The sequence below is a fragment of the Barbus barbus genome, assembly GCF_936440315.1.
Source record: "Barbus barbus genome assembly, chromosome: 17".
In the NCBI taxonomy this organism is placed as follows: Eukaryota; Metazoa; Chordata; class Actinopteri; order Cypriniformes; family Cyprinidae; genus Barbus; species Barbus barbus.
In genome coordinates, this window is record NC_136745.1 from 4053787 (window position 1) to 4078362 (window position 24576).

The 24576-nt window shown below is 38.5% G+C and overlaps 1 protein-coding gene across 1 annotated transcript in view; it reads left to right on the forward strand.

The window, feature by feature from the left end:
• The window catches only part of LOC306883791 (alpha-1,3-mannosyl-glycoprotein 4-beta-N-acetylglucosaminyltransferase B-like), a 148486-nt gene that overhangs the window by 115917 nt on the left and 7993 nt on the right, over nucleotides 1–24576 (forward strand). The window contains exons 9-12 of the mRNA XM_079439276.1: nucleotides 10749–10879; nucleotides 13084–13191; nucleotides 15440–15633; nucleotides 22641–22719. Of these exons, the coding sequence (XP_079295402.1) occupies nucleotides 10749–10879; nucleotides 13084–13191; nucleotides 15440–15633; nucleotides 22641–22719 (512 nt within the window). The remainder of the gene's footprint in view (nucleotides 1–10748; nucleotides 10880–13083; nucleotides 13192–15439; nucleotides 15634–22640; nucleotides 22720–24576) is intronic.

Sequence of the window (24576 nt, forward strand, 5' to 3'; positions counted from 1 at the left end):
TTGCAAATATGGAGTTTTATTATGTCATTCCAGAAGTATACAACTATACCGCCTTTATCCAGTTTGGAAAAGGAAGACACCAAAAACTGTTATAATAAAGGGCTGATTTCCTTTCTGTATAACATGTTTGTAGAAGGATCTCAGGAGTCTGCAAAATCTCAATTAGAGACAAAAATAGAAAATTTAATTGAATGAATGGAGAGAGGTCTGTAGAGATGCTCAGACACAAACTGTTAACACAAGATTGAAATTACTACAATATAACTGGCTAATGTGAGTTATATAACTCCAGTATTACTAAAAAAAATGTATGACAATATCACAGACATTTGTACTTTTTTTCATTGTGTATGGGAATGTAAAGAGATCCTGAAATTCTGGAAAGGAATACAGAGTGTGATAGATAAAATAAAATAAAAATGTTGGAAATGTTTTGTAATAGGAGGCCTTTATTTAATTTTGTTGTATAGTTTGATTATTTTTATTTATGTGTATATATGTATTTGTGTTTATATGGGTACTTGTGTATATATGTAGGTATATGTAGATTTAAATTTTTTTTTTTGTAACCTGTTGACTGTTGCATGTAAATATATAAGAGCATGTATGTGAAAGTTTGTGTTTTTGTTACTTTTTGTTATGTAGGTAAAAAATAAAGATAAAAAAAAAAAAAATGCCACAAATGTAGTTAATTGAGCGTAACTTGTAATAAACCTGGAATATTCCTTTAAAAGTGGAATGAAATGTCGTGCCTCGCAGGACCACGGTGCTACATAAATACAGACATACAACAATGAAGTAAAAACCCACTATAAACCTATACACAACTAACCTACTGACAGATTTAACTATAAGTATACTATATATAAGTATTTACCCTATACAAACTAAAAAAATAAAAGATAAAAAATACAAACTATACGAATGCTTCACAAATACTGTACATGTGCAAAGAGAAACATTTTGAGTCAAGCAGCTGGTTGGGGAACAGTGCAGGATGATTTGTAGTGCATGAGCATGTGAACATACATATATTGCTGAGTCTTTTGTGGGATTGTGTACACGCAGCAGTGTGTGTAAAGTGTCTAGTGCACATAGAGGAGAGTGTGTTACTACAGGTGGTTTGTACAGGCCCACTCAGCTGTGTGTAGCACACTTCGAATGGCACAAAAAAAAGTTCCATACAGTTTTTTCTTTGGTGTGGTAAGTTTGGGGTGGGGGGTGGTCCATGTTTCAGGAGGTAGGGGTTTGCATGGGGTTTCAGAGGGGGGCAGGGTGGTTTGAGTTCAGGGCTGTCACAGCCTGGGGGAAAAAGCTGTTGCCAAAAGTCTGGCAGAGCGGGCTCTGATGCTCCGGTACCGTCTTCCTGATGGTAGGAGCTGGAAGAGACTGTGGGAGGGATGGGTGGAGTCCTTCACGATGCTGTTGGTTTTGCTGGAGCATCGTGTAAGGAAAATGTCCAGGATGGAGGGGAGAAGGGCACCGATGATCTTTGCAGCTGTGTTCACTGTCCGCTGGAGGGTCTTGCGGTCAGCAGCACTGCAGTTCCCGTACCAGACAGTGATGCAGCTGGTCAGCACACTCTCAATGGTGCCCCTGTAGAATGTGGTGAGGATGGGTGGAGGGAGACTTGCTCTTTTCAGCCGGCGGAGAAAGTGTAGGCGCTGTTGTGCCTTTTTGGAGATTGACATGGTGGTGGTGGTCCAGGTGATATCCTCTGTGATGTGCACCCCTAGGAATTTAGTGCTGCTGACTCTCTCCACAGTCGAGCTGTCGATGGTCAGTGGGGGGTGGTCAACGGAGTTTCTTCTGAAGTCCATCACAACCTCCTTTGTCTTCCCCACATTGAGGGACAGATTGTTAGTGCCACACCATTCAGCCAGCTGTGCCACTTCCTCTCTGTAGTGCGTTTCATCGTTGTTGCTGATGAGACCACTGTTGTGTCATCAGCAAACTTGATGATGTGGTTGGAGCTGAACTTGGCAGTGCAGTCGTGGGTCAGCAGTGTGAAGAGCAGCGGGCTGAGCACACAGCCTTGTGGGGCACCTGTGCTCAGTGTGGTAGTGCTCGAGGTTTTGTGGCCGACACGGACTGACTGAGGTCTTCCGGTTAGAAAGTCCAGGATCCAATTACAAAGGCAATTGTTAAGGCCCAGCAGGTTTAGCTTATTTATAAGCTGTTGTGGGATTATTGTGTTGAATGCCGAGCTGAAGTCAATGAACAACATTCTAACATAGGAGTTTTTATTTTCTAGGTGGGTAAGAGCCAGGTGGAGGGTGGAGGAAATTGCATCGTCCGTAGAGCGGTTTGAACGGTATGCAAACTGGAGCGGGTCGAGTGTGTTGGGGAGGCTGGTTTTGATGTTGTGCATGACTGACCTCTCAAAGCACTTCATCATGATTGGAGTCAGTGCTATGGGACGGTAGTCATTTAGACAGGACACAGGTGATTTCTTTGGTACACAGGTGATTTTGCTTGATTTATGCCCATTTCACACCAGAATCCTTAGCAAAATGTAAGCAGCCCATGTTAGGAGATTTGAGGAGTGTGTAGCAGAGCAGAAACAGCAGCAGTGTTGTCATTATTTTGGGGCAGTCTTTTTATTTTTTGCACTACACACACACTGAATTAAAGTGACAGTGCACTCCTCATGGTCATATTGTACATGAGTAGACACAAAAACTAATTTCACTATAAAAGCATATGATTGTACTGTGCTTCACACTGTCAACTTTAAGCACTGCGTAAAACAAAGAAAACACAGCAAAACAACAAAGTATAGTATACAACAATTGAAAGTACAAACATGATGTCATCACTAAATTACACTACACAGCATTTTATAGTTAAACATGTTTTTGGCTATATGGTGTGAGTGTGAACACTATTGTCATGAGCCAGGTTTGATCCCTCCTATTATTCTCAGTCGTATTTTCATTCCCCACCCTCACCTCATGCTCTGCTGTTTGTGATTGCAATCAGCGCGGTGTGTGCATTGGTGTACACCTGTTTTCCCTTGCTCTGATTTCTCTGCTATTTAGGTCACAGGGGTTTTCAGTTCTTCACCAGATTATTGTTGGTCGTTACCTGCCAGGGTTTATCCCTAAGTCTAGTAAAAGTCTGACCTAGTCTAGTCTTGTCCTGTCGCGTTCGTCTTGTCTGTTCTTTGTCCAGTTATCCTGCTCTCTCCCTGACGCCCATCCGGTGTTTCTGAGTTTGCTGGCTGGTGACTGCGCTCGCTTTTCCCTGCTGTTTGCTGCTTGTTGGCCCAGCACCTGTGGCCTGTACTCCAGCTTGGTTACTGACCCTGAGTGTTTTCTTATCAGTTCTTGGGTCCTTCGTTCAACGTTGTGACAACTGTATCTTCACAGCAGAGAATGTCAGTGATTATATATGAGAGCATGTGACTAGAGGACCACGCAATCAGCTGCAGTTCTGTGAGAAACAAACTGAAAACTGAGTCGCTCATCGAATCAGCTGATCCAGTTTATAAAACTGGTGTGAGTAATTCACTCTCAAAAGACTGAGTTGTGCATTCTTCAGAGTACCTCCTTTTGGAGTAAATACAAAACTGTATTTTTTTTAGAGGCAATATTGCTTTAATTGCCCATCCCTGTTCTTTTGATACATTTTGCAAAGCTTTATCCATTTCATCCATAAACTTGGCTAACAGCATCTAAACTCTGAGTACAGTAAGTCTTGACAGTCAGTTGGGGTTAAATTAGAAAAACTGGAGTCTGAAACTTTCCCCTCTCCAAATCAAACCTGTGAAGCTCATTTTGAAATGGCAACCAAAATAATTGTTCTCTTATGATCTGTGTTTGATATGAAGGCTAATTATGTTGATCATGGTGATCAGTGCTGTGTCAAGCTGGCTGAGGGCCTCAGGGGATGGCATGGGGAAAAGGATTGATTTTGAGAGCTCTCGCTTTAGAGAAGTGGTTATTCACTGCTGGGCCAATGAGTCGGTAAGTTAGTAGAGAAAATGATGACGGCATGAACTCTATTATATCTGTTATATTATATAACACCTGTATGAGACAGGAAGAGATTGTTTAAGGATGACGTGACTTCAGAGATCTAAAAGAGGTCTATGGCACTGCATAGGAAAACACCAGTACTTAGCAAATCCAAAGGAATTGAACCCATGACATTGAACTGTTAGCTAGCTGAAGTACATATTAGCATGCCAAGTAATTATTATTCAATGCTCCTTGAGTAAAATCAGCAAAATCATCCTCTATGTACCCGTCCTCACTCTAAACAAAAGCTCCACTCTTCACTGCAGTGAAAAACCGTCAACATCAAATAAATAAAGTTTTAGTACTAGATTGGTTCACATTTGCTCTACATAATTTAATTTAGTAGATTGCACATAGAGAATTACATTAATCGAAAATAAAGAAGTCGAGTTTAAAAGAAAAACAATTTTGTTGTATAGATCAGATAATACGGCTGAGTAAATCGGATAATCTTTGTTTTCACATTTCTTCTATGTATGTTAGTTTGAATACATCATTAACTAGCAATGAATAAAATAATGTTTATAAATAAACTTGAATATATGGTGTAAAATGTTTGTTATCTAAAGCAACAAATTATCTGTGTTGCCCTGTTGACTGATGTTGTGTGGGTTTGACAAGTTCTCAAATACATGTTCAATGGGTATTTTTACTCCATCACAAGATCTGACTGCAAACAAACTGTTCATTGTTAGCTGACTAAATTTAAACAAATCGTTCTGACATTAGCCTCGCCTTCGTGGTCAAGAGACAAACACAAGTCTGTTTCGGTTCAGCTGGGATCGCTACAGTTGTAAGTTGTACCTGTAAGACCTTCATTCATCTTCGGAACACAAATTAAGATATTTCTGATCAAATCTGAGAGCTTTCTAACCCTGCATAGACAGCAAGGGTACTAACACCATCAAGGCACAGAAATGTAGTAAGGACATCATTAAAACATGTGACATCAGGGGTTCAACCGTAATTTTATGAAGCTACGAGAATACGTTTGTGCGCAAAGAAAACAAAAATAACGACTTTATTCAACAATTCTCCTTTGGGTCACCCTAGCGCCATTATGGAGAGTATCATGCACTATGATGGCGCTAGGGTGAAGTATTGTGAACCAACGAAGGTCTTACAGGTTTGGAGTGACATGAGGGTTTGTGAGTTTGTGGGTGAACTAACCCTTTAAGAAATATAACACAAGCAACACTGTCATTTTTAAATGTGATGTTAATTTTATACAATAGTTCAACAAGCTGAATGTGTTACATTTTAGAAAATGTTTTTTTTCTGATTAGCCAACGAAATAGTTCCAGACAAAGCCAGAACAGAGCAATTGTGCACCTCAGAGCAGCACTGCTGTGTTTCGTTCCTGAATCAATCTGTTTTTGAACAGTCAGTTATTCAGTGATCCATTCATAGAACATTCAGACAGGCACTTGCCACCACCTACTGGTGGTTTTAGTGTCATATTTAATAATCCACGACAGGCCTAACCAACCGAGATACCAGCACAAACACACACTTTAAATACCGTTTAACTATCATTTTCAAATAAATACCAGTAAATAGAGATATCTTTTTTTTTTTTTTTTTTTTTTTTTGTCAATATCACACACTCCTAGTTGGACGCAATGGATGCAGCATCTGTATTAATGGTAAATTTGTTAATGCGAAGTTGCATGTACAAAATATGATAGCATTGTACAATTATAATAAAATATATAACGCGTTAACATGCAGCACCATCATAAATTGAATAAAAACACTAGGCCTACAGAATGAGTTATGCACCAAAGTTTAATATATATATATATATATATATATATATATATATATATATATATATATATATATATATATATATATATATATATATATATATATGCAGTCCCTGAGCATTATGAGTATGAGCAACAGCAGTAGTAATGCTTGCCTTAGCACACCGCCCTAAATACATAAACACATACATCAGATGTGTTTTTGTCACTATCGTCTCTCAAAATTCCGATTTGAATGATTTCCCCTGCTATCACAGTGTGAACGCTAAGATCTTTCCAGTGTGGAGTTGGCCTGTTTTAGATCAGGGATTGCAGGCGTGACAAATCTGTCTGGATGAATCTCTCTTTTCCTGCTGCCAGTCAGCGTTTCGGCTCTCTTCTGCAGCGGACAGGATCACGCCTCGCTCCGCCTGTCTGCACGAGCTGCTAATTGGAGTGGTAGCAGGAAGGCAGCCGTGACCGAGCTGTTCAAACTTGCACACACACCAGTGTAAACACACAGACGCTCTTTACATTGGCGTTACATTCATGTTCCTGGCAAAAACTTTTCTGCCAGTGCACATTGTGCACATTGCCCGAGTGGCAAGCAAGTGGCATTTACCCCGGCAGCCGGCTAATAACACATCCACCACCTTTCCTGAGCAGAAACATGTAGATTCTTTGTATGTCTCTGCATTGGACTTTACTGCGGGCTATTTAAACTATTGGACCGTTTTGTGTTTATGCATTGTGTTATTGTACACACACACACACACACGTGTATCTATGTATATATGTGTGTTTGTGTGTGTGAGCATGTACTGTATATACATCTGTAGTATATACTAATCATGATTATTTATATTTGGCCAAAAGTTTGGAATATTTGTTATTTTTAATGCTTTTGAAATAAATATCTAATGCTTGCCAAGGCTCCATTTATTTGATCAAAATACAGGAAAACAGTAACATTGTGAAATATTATAATTACATTTTTCATTTGAATATATTATACAATGTAATTTAATAATGTGATGGCAATATGTTGATTTGCTACTCCATTATTAATGATGGTTCTTATAATTATCAATATTGAAAGCAGTTTTTGTTAATATTTTTGTGGAAACCATGGTATAATACCATTCAAACGTTTGAGGAAAAAAGGTATCATGGTTTCTATAGAAATATTAAGCAGCAAAAAGTTTTGATAATAATAAGAATTGGTAAAGCAGCATATTAAAATGATGGATGCTGAAAATTCAGCTTTACCATAACAGGAATAAATTACATTTTAAAATATATTCAAATATATATATATATATTCAAACAGTAATATTAATAAAAATAATAATAGATTAAATAAATGCAGCTTTGGCGAGCAGAAGAGATTTCTTTCAAAAACACACACACATAACAAATATAGCTTGTTTGCATGTAATTCAGATTACCTTCAGGCATGTCTTGCATTGCATTTTTCAGATGGAGAGAGATATTCCTGATACAGAAATATGTAGTAGAGATTCCTGGGTCTTTTGTATTTTTTACTATGTCTTCCTTGTGTTAGTCCAGAGTTTTAACCACAATGTTAACTGAGAGGAGTGTAGTTGTTTGGACATTAAAATACTTTGCACAACTTGCATATGAGAAAGTCAGCTTAAAGCCATTGGTAGGCCAAATGTACATTTTGTTTAGTAAAATAACATGGCTACTTTTGAATGAACATAAATGGAAATGGTTTTTGTCCGCATAAGATTCAGTCCATTTAGCTACCAGCAGGGGCAAACCAGACCATAGACCGCAGCTAAACCTGAACCCCTCACTGCTGTGGTCAAACTGAAATGCTGTTCACATCCCGTTTTGCATTCATAATAAGCATGCAGGTTTGTGACTTCATCGATGTAGCAAAATCGATTAAAAAGTTAGTTATTACATTAATTTATTATTATTTAATTAAGGTAGTTGTTGTAGTTATGTTAAGGTATGGGTTGGATTAAGGGATCTAAAATATGGTCATGCAGAATAAGGCAATATTATGTGCTTTATAAGTACTAATAACCAGCCAATATGCTGGTAATATGCCTGCTAATAAGCAACTAGTTAATAGTGAATAGTGTTCCCTATTCTAAAGTGTTACATTTATTTTGAATAATTATAAAGATCAATAACATGCATTAAGTAAATATGATCAGTTTTGATTATGTTGACTACAAATGACAGTCAGAGAAGAATTACACACAGAATTACAGTAACATCAGAGGTAAAGAAACTGTTCATTAAGTAAGTTAAAGATACATACACCTGTAATGTACTCAGAAAGAAAGAAAAACAAATACACTGAGGGATGTTTAATCTGCCTCTGAATAAATGTGGAGGTGAATACTGATTTGGCTGTTTCAGATAAGGCTGTTTCCCTGTAGATTTAGCCTTTTTGTGTGTGTGTGTGTGTGTGTGTGTGTGTGTGTGTGTGTGTGTGCGTGCGTGGCGCGCGCCGCCACACTTCTCAGGGACGACGTGAAGGTGAACCACCGGCACATGCTTTTAATACGGAGAACATTTATTTCACACACACAACCTTAAATAGCTGCCAAAGTTTTTCAGAAATGGAAAGCTGAAGATATTATAATGTCTAAAAGCAAAGACGCTTGTAGGGCTGTGTAATCTCTCTATGCCATAAAAGATCTATAAAGAGTTTATTGAAGTGTATACATTTATTTCTTCAAATATTTATTATAATTAATTATTGATCTGTCTGGATAGCATTCTGTTTGACTTGTGTTTTCAGTGTTCATTAATTGCGTGTGTGTGTGTGTGTGTGTGTGTGTGTGTGGTTTATGAGGACTCAAATGTGTATAATGACATGGGTATGACAGAGGTATTACAATATGAAGGTGGTTTATGAGGACACTGCCTATGTCCCCGTAATTCAAAAGGCTTAAAAAACATACTAAATGGTGTTTTTTTGAAAATCTAAAAATGCACAAAGTCTCCTGTGAGGGCTAAGTTTAGGTGTAGGGTTGGTGTAGGGCAATAGCACACACAGTTTCAGTATAAAAACCATTACACCTATGGAGAGTCCCCATAAACCACAAAAACCTGTGTGTGTGTGTGTGTGTGTGTGTGTGTGTGTGTACTCCGATCAATACTCCAGCGCTGATGGTCAATGTTAGCCTGTGAGTGGGTCATGCACTGATGAGTGATCCTGCTGATGATACTAAACTTCTCACTAAACCCTACCTAACCTCTCTACCTTCCCTGTAACCTGTAATGCACATAGGCGCTTGTTAATTATGAAACATTAAAATCAGCTTTGTATTTCAGTTGTAAATAGACTTGGATCTTTTTAATAAGCGTTGTATCTCACAGTTGAACCGGTGTGTTCAGAATGGACGATCGTCAAATTTTTTCATACATAATGTATCGCATATTGTGTGCTAACTACTGTTTTACAAATACTATAATATATGAAATAGCCTGCAACTATAAATGATTCCAACTTTTTTATGTTACATGGTCATATTTTTTCATACTTTATTCAGTGGCTTTGATTTAGAATCTCCTAAATAAACAGCTTTTCAGTAAAGCTGCAGTGTGTCAATTCTGAACAGAACTGCAAAAATAATGGTTTTCATGAAGGTTTCCCTGAACACTCTCCCCATCTTCCATAGGCTAGAAAAACAAGTAGTCCCACCCTAATCTCATGCTATTGGCTGAGTGTTGTCAGGCTTTAAAGAACATGCAATGTAGCATCTAGATTTAAACAGTTGCTCTTACGTTTATTTTAGAATCATAAATTTGGCTTTCTGAGGATTTTATGGGTTATTTTCTAACTTTGAGGGGTTTTTTTTCTGAATTCATAAAGGAAAATGTGATGTTTGATATATACATGATAGATGAAACACCTGATTATTATTATTTTGCTTGGAAAATTAACTTTGCATAAGAAAAGTTCCTGAAATCTGATGTCAATAAAATCTATTTTTATTTATTTATTTTTTAGTGTTTCTTCATTTGATGTTGTCCTATTCTTCTATGCACGGCAGCTCTCTACTGTTTAATAAAGTTCTTGCATTAAAAGTTTTGGTAACACCTCAGAAACACAATATGTATACTTTTCAGGGACATCCATCTATGAATGGTTTACTTAGTTGTCTCAGCATAGACTGCAATTCGAGAAAGTATTTTAACATTTAAAACAAAATGTACACACTTCACTTTCTGTTCTCTGTATACTGCTGGTTTTGGCACACTACAGACTACAGACTCAGTGTAGTATGGCTGTTTGCTGTTTGGAACAGAACCTTGTTTTCTTTCCCATGAACACTGATCTGTGGGACGAAATGGATCAGTGGAGGCCGTCAGATCAGAGCTGATGTGTTTTGACATCTGGAGAGGCAGGATGTTTCTGTGCGAGATGCTGTCTGGGTGGTTGATGTTGTAGAGTAATTCATAATGCATAAAAAACAGATGTCTCTTCTATTATAGATTACCAAAAACGAGTTGATTTACTGGCTGAGTGTTCGCCCTAAGACAGCAGAAATGGCCACATCAGTTCCACTGTGACCTAAACAGCTTTGAAAAACTTAATTAGAAGCCAATAAAAAATGCTGCAATGGAGAAAAAGAACATCCTTCCACCTAAATCTGATCTAATTTCATTGTATGAATTGAATTAATCTCGTGTTTTAAGAAAAATGTTTACGTAGAACATCTAAAGTTACTTGCTACACCACCTTTGTAGAAGAATCGTTAATATGAAAATGTAATTACTCTGAGCGCCATTTCCTTTTGATTTTATTAGATGTTTTTTGCCCTTCATCGTTCCTTGTTTAAATGCTTGTTGAAAGTGTAAATCTGTATGAGTTTTGATTTTTCACCCCAGTCCAGCATGCCCACAAACCTCCCTCAGGGGTGAATGTGTTTCAGCTGATGTTATTAGTCTCATTTGGTTGATAGTCATGACTCTGCTTTGCTCGTTTCAGGTAAAATGTTCAAGTCGTTAGACTTGCCGCTGATCGTGGAGTTTATGCTAATGTTCTACAAAGACAAGCCCATTGACTGGCTGTTGGACCACATCATGTGGGTGAAGGTGTGCAATCCAGAAAAAGATGCGGTAAGAATGATAACATTTAGCTTTTCTAGTATTACTATTATTATTATTATAATTATTATTTGTTTCCCCAGTCTCACTTGTGTCACTCATTCAGTATATGAATCATTATTTTTGTGTCTGTCTGTAACATCTGTAAAGATTTTTTTTAATGCAACCATCATAGCTATCTCTATACACAGTCATGCCCTAAATTATAACTCTATTTACACTGTGTAAATAGCCCGCCTTGTTGGCTAAGGCTATTTACACTAACTCTGCCCAGCAATGTGTGATTGTAATAGTCAACTATGCAAAAAGACGCTTGTCTAACATATGTCTCATTGTCGTAGATGGTAAGACGTGTGCTTTTTGACGCGATCGACCCGAGTTCGAACCCACCTTTTGCCGAACTTTTTTTCAACTTTCATATCACATCGGAAAGGCATTTATCTTCAATAAATGAAGGAAATAATCAAAAAGTAGAAAATAAAGTATCGGGTAGGGTTAGGGTAGGTGTAGGGAGAGCTTTATTGTCCCAATCAGGTGGCATCCATTTAATAATTTGAATTAAAACTATAATTTACACTCAGTACGTTATTATTGCGTACTGTTTTATAATGTACTACAATACTGAGGTGCAGATAACTGCCACTATTTGCAATAAGTAGTATAAATAGCAGAAAATCTTGCTATTTTAACAGTGTAAATAGAATCTATAGCTATTTGCACTTAGTTTAAATAGTATATCATTAAAAAAATACTGCTGTTTTCACTTTGTTTAAATAGCATCTATCGTTAAGAATATATGCTATTTGCGCTTAGTGCAAATAGCCGCTGCCTTTTTAAAATTTTCAATTTTTTTTTGTTTTTATTGTGTTAGTTAGCTGTGTGTTTTTAGTTATTTTTACTTAAACTGCAGTTTGAAAACTGGGTTTTGCAGTTTTTTAAAATTGTTAAAAATGGAGTTATCTGTTTTTGCAAATGAACTCTTCATATATGCATTGCATCATCGTCCTTTCAGGAGTGAACTCTATAAGAACAAGTAATGTCTCTTCTTTTTGTCAATTTATCTCATATTTTATTAGGTTTGTTAGAAAGGTTTGACCATTTTACTGTGATGTTTCAGTTTTAAACATATAGGAATATCATCAATAAATGATCTTTCTAATGACTACGTTGTAGTAGCATGACCTTGAGGGACGAGGCAAGTGTGTTTGACTGTCAACACAGTTACTTTGTTTAATACCTTCCAACATTTATACATGGTGCTAGTTAGCAACACCTTTTCTGAAGTTCTGAACTTCTTTTTTTTCTGATATAATGTTGAAATCTTCCAAAAAGGAAGAACCCAATTCACAATTTATAAAAAAAAATAACATTAAATCAAACAGAATGGAACAATTCTGTAAATTGTGAATAAGTGTTCCCATTCTAAAGTGTTACCAAAATCTATCATCATTTATTCACCATCATGTCACTCCAAACCCAAAGGACTTTTGTTCATCTTTGAAACACAAATAAAGATATTTTTAATGAAACCTGAGATATTTTTTTGCTTCTCAATTGAACATCCATTAATCCAAAACGTTCTCGCTTCAAAAAGTAAAAAAAGACACTGCAAAATGAATCAATATGAATCAAGTGTTCGGATTCATCATTGATAATCACAAATAACTATCAAATTGAACATCAAATGTGGTAAACAAAAGTTTAAGTGTGCTTGCTTGATGTTCAAGAATTTATGTCTTTATTAACTTTTTTAAGCTTGACATTTTTAGTATCGTGGACTTGAGGGACAGAAAAGGCTCAGGTTTTATTCAAATATCTTATATATTTGTGTATTGAAGATGAATGAAACTCTTATGGGTTTGGAATGAAAAAAGGGTGAGTAACTGATGACAGAATGTTCATTTTTGTGTGAACTACCCCTTTAATGCAGTGAGATCACTCGTCTGAGGTGCTAGAAAATGACAGAAACAGGTTTGTGCCTTGACTCATTCAGAGATGAAACCGTCTCTCTCTCCGCTGTGGTGCCTGAAAGGTGGTTTAATAAAAATGATCAGACATTAATGCATCTCCGGTTTCTAAATTTCTTTTTAAATGCACTGTGTAAGTGGCCAGAACAATCATTGGATAATTAGTTTCTGATTGGAGACTTCTGTTTGTAGTAGTGTAAATACAGTAGTTGTTATATAATGTATCTAAAAGTTCTTTGTGTCCCACAGAAACATTGTGACAGGCAGAAAGCAAACCTACGCATCCGCTTTAAACCGTCTCTCTTCCAGCATGTTGGAACACACTCCTCCCTCGCTGGAAAGATCCAGAAACTCAAGGTGATCTTTTTTTAACCAAATATATTTATTTATGTATAAGCTTGTAACCCTCCGGCAGAGTGGTCCGCCTCAGGACTGTGTTCATTTCTCTTCAGATTGTCCAAATTGCAAATCACCGTACCCAGAAGGCAGCTGATAAGAGCTCATATCCTAATAAATCAGCATGTGTCCCTGCTCTGTCTTTATTCCCTCCAAATGAAGAGCGCTAGGAATTGCCATGGCGATGAGCGCTCGTATGACCTGCCCGTTCTGTGTCATATTGATTTTCATTCTCGGCTGCTGAATACATCTGACAGTCCATTTCCTGAGGGCCCTGCTCACTGCATTCTTCCCCCTACGTTTATCATAATACCTGCCTCAGTCACTGCTCTTATTCTTCCTCTCTACTCATTCATTTTCTAGGCTTCTTTTATTTATGTTTTTATATCAACCTTTGGCATGTTTTGGCACCGTAGTTTGTGGTTTGAAGTCTGTTTTACATTGCACACTCTCCACAAAAATGGACGCCTGGGTTCCTATGGACTCCAGTAAAGTTTGCAATTGTTATAGAAACATCATTTTTCTGATATCATTTTGGCAATTCTTTAAGTGGATTGTTAAAAAACTAAATATTTTTATGTAAGTTTAAATATTTTAGTAATACTGTAGTGAAGCTATACTGTAAAAACAAATTCCGTAAAATTTATGGTAAAAAAACGGCAGCTGTGGTTGCTGGAATTCTACCGTAAAAAAATACGGTAACAACATTTTAGGTTTTAACTTAAATTTACAGTTAAATACCGTAATTTCATTAACTGATATACTGTTAATATACCAACCTACTGAAGTACTAAAATCTGTTTTGTACCTTCGATATACACTGATAACCACCAAATGCAGGTGGTGATGAGAAAGTCACATGATGAACCAAAGCAGATTTTAAATAACAAAATATATAGAAGGTGCACAGTGTCATTCACACAAGCATGTTTAATGAGACTCATTAAACTGACATATGCAATAAAAACTAATTTAACAACATTAGATGTAACATACAACCCTAATAAACATAACTGATAAGAAAAAACTAAGAAACAGTTATTTCAAAGAAAAAACATCAAATTCAAACAAAATTTGAAATGCAACGCAGGGAATTTTGTGAACGTCAGTTTACGTTTTTTCCCTGTAAATTTTACAGGAAGTTACTGTTAACCATTTAACAGGTTTTTACTGTAGCATTTTCACAGTTTTTACAGTGTACGTCCACATTTATCCAGATAAGTGTGAAATTACATTTTTCTCTTCAATGTATTGCACTTTTGTCCACACTGAGTCTTCATATTACATTCCTGCAAAGATGACAAATACATTTATTAGCAATTGATGTCCTGTGGCAAAAAAAGAGAGTAAATGCTGTTCAGACCTATACATGAAGTTATGATTTTGTTGTGGAATATGGAAGCACCAGCGATATATTTGGTGGGTTAATTAGCTAATGAAATGATCATGCTGCAGTGCTTCCCAAACCTGTCCTGGAGGACCCCTAGCCCTGCACATTTTGTATGGCCGTTTCTCAATATGCGTACTTGTCTGTACTTGTGTTCTTGTGGACTTGTGAAACGTCATCAGTCGCTGCCCAAGTACTGTTCCAATTCAAAGTTCACATCTAGTCAAGTCCAGTTCAAATGCCCGGATGTGTTCTTGATCCGCCCCTTTTACCGAGGATGCATCGAGAGGTGACTTGTGCGGACTTGATACGGGCCATAACCCAGAATTCAGTTCGTCCTCCCGTCCTCGAGAGTTCGTTCTTCTGAGTCGAACTTGGCAAGTCCAAACTCGAAAGGACGGAAGTCCAGACTCTGCGAACTTGGTATTGAGAAACGGCCTATGTCTCCCTTATCTAACACACCTGATTCAACTCATCAGCTCGTTAGTAGAGACTGCAAGACATGAATTGGGTGTGTCTTATAAGGGAGACATACAAAAAGTGCAGGGCCAGGGGTCCTCCAGCACAGGTTTGGGAAGCACTGTGCTAGAGGAATGATTTACTGGACGTAGCCTGAAAATCTGGAACAATAAAATCTAACAATTAAAGGCATTTGAAAGGTAGTAAAATAAAAGGAAGGCATGAAAAATATATCAGCACACTTTTAATGTAACTTTTTATTACAAAAAATAGTTGAAATCTTTAGTTTGGAAGGACCTAAAGTGCCTGTATTTGAAGAAATACTCAAACACTGTTTATATAGTCCTTCTGTTTTTTGGTCAGGATAAGGACTTCGGAAAGCAGACGTTGCATAAAGGTCACGCTAACCCGCTAGCTGAGGTCACCACCAGTCTGAAGACGTACCAGCATTTCACACTGGAGAAGGCCTATCTGGGAGAGGATTTCTTCTGGGCGTTCACACCTGTGGCGGGAGACTTCATACGCATCCGCTTCTTCACACCTGTCCGAGTAGAGAGGTACACACAGACACAGATTCTCACGTAATGCCTCAGCTTTCGCCCTCATGAATGCCAATCAGTAGATTGAATGATTATGCTGTCCTTTAAGATGCCATCTTTTAGCCAAAAAGGCAGCATTGCATATGTCCTTTGCAGAGAAGACAGTCCCAGAATGCCTTGCAACGAGTTCAAAGATTCATTCAATTTAGTTTATTCAATATTTATCTTTCAAAAAGCATCAAGAACAGTCCAATTTAATCATAAAAGCTTAACCGCTATTTGTGTCTCCCTACTGGAAAATCCATTTCAGGCTGATAACTGTGTTTTGGAAGATGGTAGATGGTTTCCAGCTGGTCTAAATATCATTAGCTGGTGGAAGGTAGCAGATGGGGATTTGCGAGTTGATAGAAAACTAATAAAGAATTAGCTAAAATAGCCTAAAATAAATGGCACAGCACAATAATTCTGATAATACCTTATTGAGATTATATAATCAAATATCCATCCAACATGGCGCCGGTGATGGCAGCTATTGTGCGTTGCTCTTCAGTGTTGTATTGTTTTTGTTTGTTTTTCCTGTTTCTTGTTTTTCAAATAAGATCAGTTTTACCAGGGATGATCTGCTGAACATTCGGCAGAACACACCATAAAATCTTCTACCGGTTTTTGATTTTTCGGACGTTTTGCTGGACATTGTAGTTGGTGGAGCCGTAGCTCTGGTCAAACGCTTCAGGAGGAGGCGCAGGCGGGGAAAGCGAGCCGGCGTGCTCGTGAAGCTTCGTCAGCGCGGATTTCGAACAGCATTGCCTAGCATACATCTGGCGAATCTCCGCTCTCTACCCAACAAAACGAACGAACTCCTTCTGCTCTCCCGGACAAACAAGGATTTTTCTAACTCTGCTGCTTTGTGTTTCACGGAAACCGGGCTGAATGGCGACATACTGGACAACGTGCTACATCTGCCTAATTATCAGCTGATCAGAGCAGATCGGGACACGGAATCAACGGGGAAATCGTGCGGCGGCGGGACATGCTTTTACATCAATGAGAGGTGGTGTACAGATGTAACTGTGTTAAAGAAGATGTGCTGTTCAGATCTAAAAGCGCTCTTAATTAACTGCAAGCCGTTCTATTCACCGCGGGAGTTCTGCTCGTTCATTCTCGTGAGTGTTTACATTCCACTGCAAGCGCACGTGAGCACAGCTTTACAGAAACTCGCTGATCTGATCACAGAGAGTGAGCAACAACACCCGGACTCTGTTTTAATCATTCTCGGGGACTTTAATAAAGCAAATCTATCCCGCGAACTGCCAAAATACAGACAGCACATCACATGTCCCACCAGCGACAGTAATATATTGGATCACTGTTATACAACAATAAAGGACGCATATCACTCGGTTCCACGAGCAGCTTTAGGACTCTCTGATCACTGTTTGGTTCATCTTATACCGTCCTACAGGCAGAAACTTAAGTCTGCAAAGCCTGTATTAATATCTGTTAAAAGATAGACTAACGAAACAGAGCGGGATCTACAAGCCTGTTTCGACCTCACCGATTGGACTGTTTTTGAAGCTGCTGCAAATGATCTGGACGAGCTCACAGAGACTGTAACATCTTATATCAGTTTCTGTGAGGACATGTGCATTCCTACCAGGACTCATCTCTTCTACAACAATGATAAACCATGGTTCACTGCCAAACTCAGACAGCTCCGTCAGGCCAAAGAAGATGCTCACAGAAAGGGGGATAAAGTCTTGTACAAACAGGCCAAATACACACTGGAAAAGGAGATCAGAGTGGCAAAGACGAATTATTCTGACAAGCTCAGGAACAAATTCTCTTCCAGTGATCCTCCTTCAGTGTGGATAGGAATGAAGGACATCACCAGTTACAAGACACCGTCCCCCAGCACTCTGGAGAATCAACACCTGGCAGACGACTTAAACGAGTTCTTTTGTCGTTTTGAACGATCACCCCACACCCGCCCAGAACACCTCTCCACACAACCATTCACACCTCCAGCAACCCCTTTCTCCCCCACACCTACAATTCAAATCAGCGAAGACGATGTGTGCCAGGTCTTCAGGAAGAACAAAAGAAGGAAAGCACCTGGTCCAGACGGTGTCACCAGCCTGCCTAAAAACCTGTGCTGATCAGCTGGCCCCCATCTTCACACAGATCTTCAACAGATCACAGGAGCTGTGCGAAGTCCCCTCATGCTTCAAACGCTCCACCATCATCCCCGTCCCAAAGAAACCCCAAATTGCTGGACTTAATGACTACAGACCTGTGGCCCTAAAGTCTGTAGCCATGAAATCATTCGAAAGACTGGTTTTGGCTTATCTGAATGACATCACTGGACCCTTACTGGACCCCCTGCAGTTTGCCTACAGAGCAAACAGGTCTGTGGATGATGCAGTCAACATGGGACTGCACTTCACCCTGCAGCATCTGGACAGACCAGGGACTTATGTGAGGATCCTGTTTGTGGACTTCAGCTCCGCTTTTAACACCATTATCACAGAAACCCTTCAAAACAAACTAACTCAGCTCTCCGTCCCCACCTCCGTCTGTCAGTGGATCAACAGCTTCCTGACAGACAGACAGCAGTTAGTAAAGCTTGGTAAATTCACATCCAGCACTCGAACCATCAGCACTGGAGCTCCTCAGGGCTGCGTTCTCTCCCCACTGCTCTTCTCCCTCTACACCAACGACTGCACATCTAAAGACCCCTCTGTCAAGCTCCTGAAGTTTGCAGACGACACCACACTGTTCGGCCTCATCCAGGACGGTGACGAGTCTGCTTACAGACAGGAGGTTAAGGAGCTGGCTGTCTGGTGCAGTCTTAACAACCTGGAGCTCAACACACTCAAAACTGTGGAGATGATAGTGGACTTCAGGAGAAACCCCCCTGCTCTCCCCCCACTCACCATCATGAACAGCACTGTGACTGCAGTGGAGTCATTCAGATTCCTGGGCACCACCATCTCTCAGGACCTGAAGTGGGACACTCACATTGACTCCATTGTCAGGAAGGCCCAGCAAAGGTTGTACTTTCTTCGCCAGCTGAGGAAGTTCAACCTGCCACAGGACTTACTGAAACAGTTCTACTCCGCTATCATTGAATCCATCCTCTGCACCTCAATAACTGTCTGGTTCAGCTCAGCTACCAAATCTGACCTCAGAAGACTACGGAGGGTAGTCCGGACTGCTGAGCGAATCATTGGTGCAACCCTCCCCACTCTCCAAGAACTGTACTCATCCAGAGTGAGCAAAACGGCTGGCAAAATCACTCTGGACCCCTCACATCCAGCACACTCCCTCTTTGAACTGTTACCGTCTGGCTGACGCTACAGAGCTCTGCAACACTCAATAATAAACATGGAACACACAACTAATACATTATCCATTCACCACACTCACTTATTTTATTTTTATTTTTCTCATTTCTAATTTGCACATACTTGACCTGTACATACATAGTTGCCTATATTATATATTATTTTTGTTTTGTTTTTGCTGCTTTTTACATTGGTCATTGGCTATTTCTTGTTATTCTGTTTTTATTACCTGTGTCCTGTCCTGTTGCTGTCTTTCTGTTGCACTGTGGAGCTTCTGTCACTACAACAAATTCCTTGTATGTGTAAACATACCTGGCCAATAAAGCTCATTCTGATTCTGATTCTGATTCTGAAATGTTACTGACAAGTCACCAATTCCAATACAACTTGAGTAAAAGTCAGAGTGTCTGATTTTAACAGTATATTACTCACACTGAATATTGACTCATAGAAGCACTAGTCCACAACACCTTTAACACCAATATTCATATTAAGTCAAATTAATTGGTCAAATCCTATTTGCACTGGACGTGCTGTTTCGGCCTCATCGCTGCAGCCATGTCCTTTATAAAACACCTGGCATCCAGCAACTAGTTGCTAATGCACTCACATTCATGTAAGGTGACAAGTTTGGGTGTGTAAAGGAAAAATGAATCTAGTACCTCCAATAAAATGCTGTAGAAAAAGTTAGGTGTCATCCGAAATAAAGAGTACATATGACATACTTAAAATGTAGTCAGGTAAGAGAGGGAAAAGTTGCTAATATCTTTGATACTCAGCCACTATCACAACTAATAAATAATTTATTTGTGTACCTGCATGTCACGTGACCATATCAGAGAATTGTGAACATGTGAATGTGTGGTTAAATTATCGGAATATTAACTTAAAATCTCAGAGGGAAATGTTTTACACCTAAGGGGTTCGATTGATGAAAAAGTTTGGGTGTCAGTTATTTGAGGTTATTAAGGGATTGTATTGCCCTACCTTGAAAGATTGTTGCCGATGAATGAAGTAGAAAGCATGCTGTCCGTTGTGTGATAAAGCTCGTCTCGCTGACTCATACCAGCTGGATAATGCATCAATCATCATGAGGCACAGTCATCCGTACATTTTTAACCCTAATGGAAAGTTCATGCATATTTCAGGCTTAATTGAGAGCTAATAGTGCTCAGTGTGAATGAGAGCGTTTGACGATCACTCAGTGGCTTTTTTTATGCTACAGGATTCACAGTTTAACAAGCGCAGGTGTCCATTTGCACTGTACAGCGGCTCTACACATGTTATTATAGAGAGAAATCCACCAGTGTCTGCTTGCTCATGTTTCAGTGATCCATAGAGGAGGAAGAAAATCTGTTTTTGGACACTTAAATATGCACGATTATGACAAAAATCGTAATTGTCGATTATTCCCTTGAAATTGTAATTGCGATGATTAATTTCGATCATCCCAATTTACATTGAATGTTGGTATACCATTGTTTGAAGCAACCGCATGCCATATTTTTAGATGAAAATAAACGAGCTGAAAACACTAAGTGAAAAACTTCTATAGTATTAAGCCTCAAATGTGAACTATACCGTATATTGGATTGGTTTCTTCTTTAAATAAAAAAGTAAAAACATGCGTGGTATTATAATGCTATACTAAAACTAAAATTAAAACAATGCAAAAACCCTGAAGATAACTTAGAGAAAGAAAAGAAAACATCTTAAGCACACAGAGTAACATAAGTGTATTCTGAACGATTAAGTGAAGTGAAGTGAAGTGAAGTGACATTCAGCCAAGTATGGTGACCCATACTCGGAATTCGTGCTCTGCATTTAACCCATCCAACGTGCACACACACAGCAGTGAACACACACACACCGTGAACACACACCCGGAGAAGTGAACACACACACACACACAGCAGTGAACACACACACACCGTGAACACACACCCGGAGCAGTGAACACACACACACACACACACAGCAGTGAACACACACACACCGTGAACACACACCCGGAGCAGTGGGCAGCCATTTATGCTGCGGCGCCCGGGGAGCAGTTGGGGGTTCGGTGTCTTGCTCAAGGGCACCTCAGTCGTGGTATTGAGGGTGGAGAGAGCACTGGACATTCACTCCCCCCACCTACAATCCCTGCTGGCCCGAGACTCGAACCCATGACCTTTGGATCACGAGTCCAACTCTCTAACCATTAGGCCACGACTTCCCCACACGACTTAATTGCTGCTTTGAACGATTACGTAATTGTGGCATCCGTAATTGCGATTAGAAATTTGATTAATTGTGTAGCCCTACTTAAATATGTATGACAGTCATTGCATTAGATGACATTTTATCAGGTGTCATCTGTGCTCAAAAGCTACTGGAGTTTTCTCAGAATTAATTATTTGAACTCTATTTGTAGACATTGAATCAGCCAGTTTTTCATTGATTTTACTGCAGAATAAAGATACTGCACTAAGGTTTCACAACCGAAGAGTGTCACGCATTTATCCGCAACATATGTTGGTTTATTATTTCAAACCTAACAAACTTCTTTTATTTATTTATTTATTGAAAAGTATGCGTGTCATTCTTCATCCTTCAGTTGATATTTTATATAATGCAAACACATTCAGACATTCAGACATGACACTATGGTTCAGAAGTGTGGGCTGAGTAAGAATTTCTTTAAGAAATTATTGATTTTATTTAGCAAGAATGCGTTGAATAGATCAAAAATGACAATAAAGGCATTTATAATGCTACAAGCTTTCCGTTTCAAGTAATTGTTGTTCTTCTGAACTTTCTATTAATCTAAGACTACTTTAAAAAGTGATGGTTTCCACACTGATAATAATATAAAATAAAAATGCTTCTTAAGCAGCAAATCAGCATATGTGACCCTGAGCACAAAAGCAGTCACAAGTAGCAGGTGTATTTGTAGCAAAATTATCCATTTTTCTTTTATGCCAAAAATCATTAGGATATTAAGTAAAGATCATGTTCCATGAAGATATTTTGTCAATTTCCTACCCTAAATAATCAAAACTTCATTTTTGATCAGTAATATGCATTGCTAAGAACTTCATTTGGACAACTTTAAAGGTGATTTTCTCAATATTTAGATATTTTTTGCACCCTTAGATTCCAGATTTACAAATAGTTGTATCTCCGCTAAATATTGTCCGATCCTAACAAACCATGCATCAATGGAAAGATTATTTATTCATCTTTCAGATCATTTTCGCAAAATTGACACTTAAGACTGGTTTTGTTTTCCAGGGTCTCATATTAAAATGTTTTCTGAAGCATCATGTGACCCTGAAGCCTGGAGTAAAATTCAGCTTCGCATCACATGAATAAATTACATTTTAAAATATGTTATAATAGAAAAGAGGCATTTTAAATTTCGATGTATTTTTCAATATTACTGATTTTGCTATATTGAATGCAAGAGGCTTCTTTCAAAAACTTGAAAAAAATCTGACTAGTCCCAAACTTTTGAACGGTAGTGTAAATGTCTAAATACTTTTTGGGGCCATTGTGTGCTGCAGAGTCTATAAATAACTACCTGATAAGATGATATATGAGGAAACATATGCAGTAGAGTTCTTTAGCATTGTACTCCTTAAGGAATTATAAGACTGATAGTTTGGATGATATGTGTGTGTGTGTGTGTGTTTGTAGGTATTTCTTCCGCAGTGGAAACATCGAGCACCCTGGAGACAAGCTCTTCAACACTACAGTGGAGGTTCTTCCTTTCGACGTGAGTCTCTGTCATTGTGTGCAGATGAACACTAGCAGTGTGTTTGTTGAAGGATCGCTGCTGTTTGATTGTGTGTTTTCCTCTGGGCAGGAGGAGACTGCTTCACTGCAGCCTCCATAAACACCCCACAGATCTGTGCTGAAACACTGTCTCAACAAGCTCAAGACTTCAGTCAGAGTTGAAAATATAATGCCGTCGCAAACACTTTTTGGCATGGTTCCTATTTGAGCAGATGTCAAGAGCAGAATTTGTCATAGTTGGATTAGAACCTATTTAAATGTGCAACATCACTATTATTATCCTTGCCCGTACTTAGAGTTAAGGGTTTGTGCAAATGCCACATGACAGACATGACTGATATCTCAAGTAGGGTCAAAAAAGTAGGGTAGAATTGTTTTTATCAAACATAGTCTGTGGGGTAAAACACCCCCAGGGGGCAATAGACAATTACTGTAGTTATTCTGTTCTGAACATCAAATCTTTAATTTTTCCATCAAATGTATTCTAAATAGTTGGTTGAATCAATTTATTTGGATTTTATATTTAAAAATTACCTCAAGTTAGCAATCAGGTAGCTAGTTAGCTAGCCAGTTAGCATCAGCTAACTTGTTTTTTTTCAAATAGGCTATTATAATTTTGTAATCCATAATTACTGATTATAATCTTTTTTTTTTAAAGATAAAACTGCATGTACTCTGATTTTGCTGTTTTATGTTTAAAGCAAATTGCTGTTTAATGTTTAAAGCAAATTGCTTTGTTTGACTGGGGGGGGGGGCATTTTACCCCACCCATAGGGGCGTTTTGACTAATAATTACAGACTAATTATTAGTCTGTTAGTGAGGTTGAATAGTGAGTCAAAAAAAAAAATTTGCTTTATTTTTTTCTTGCTTCCAAGGAGATGCAGTTTCTCAGAGAACCACTTTCGCCGCCTACAGCAGTACATTTCCAGGCAATTACTGTCAGGCTTGAAATCACCTGCTGTGATCAATGTTCCTGTTATTATGCATAATTCGTAGGCCTCTGTTTGTTTGTAAGGACTATATTAGTGTAACAGCAGATAGTAGTTATAACACAGCTCTCCTGGAATACCTGATTCTGATTGGTCAGTCATGGCCTTGTGTAGTCTGATACTTTTGAACAGTGAAGCTAAACTGTATAATGTGTGTAAATTTTGACCTTGAAGTCACAAAAATGGTATAAACGTAAGTAGGCTTGTCACAATTGATTGATCCCAGTTATTTGATCTAATTGCAATTATTTTAATCGTGTCACATTTTGCTGTTTGGTAAGGAGAAGCACAGGAGTCATAATCTGACAGGGAGTCATATTTCGGCACCACATCGATCCCACTCCAAATGATCCCTGACAGGCTCAGCACAATCGGTTGCGAGTCAGTGTGGAAGAATTTGACTGGTCTGTAGAAAGCCAGGTCCTAATCCCAGTTGAACACTTTAAATGCAGACCATCACCAAACACAGATGACTTTTACATATGGGTACAGTTATTTTAGACACTTCCAAAACTGTTGCAACAGAGATTAAAAAAAATAATTATAATAATACAAATTAAATACATGAATTATGTTTCTGTCTTTGTTGCCACAGTTGTAGAAGTGCCTTTTTCTGTTCTAAAGAAGGGGTGTCCCAATACTTTTGTCTATATAGTGTATGTACAGGTCATTGGTGTTCAATGTTGGAGAGTATCTAGTTACATGTAACAAAGTTACGTAATTTCAGAATCAGAATCAGAAGAGCTTTATTACCAAGTATGTTTACACACACAAGAAATTTGACTTGACAACAGGAGCTTCCAGTGCAGAGGAAAGTACAGACATAGTGCAGACATACATGATAGTG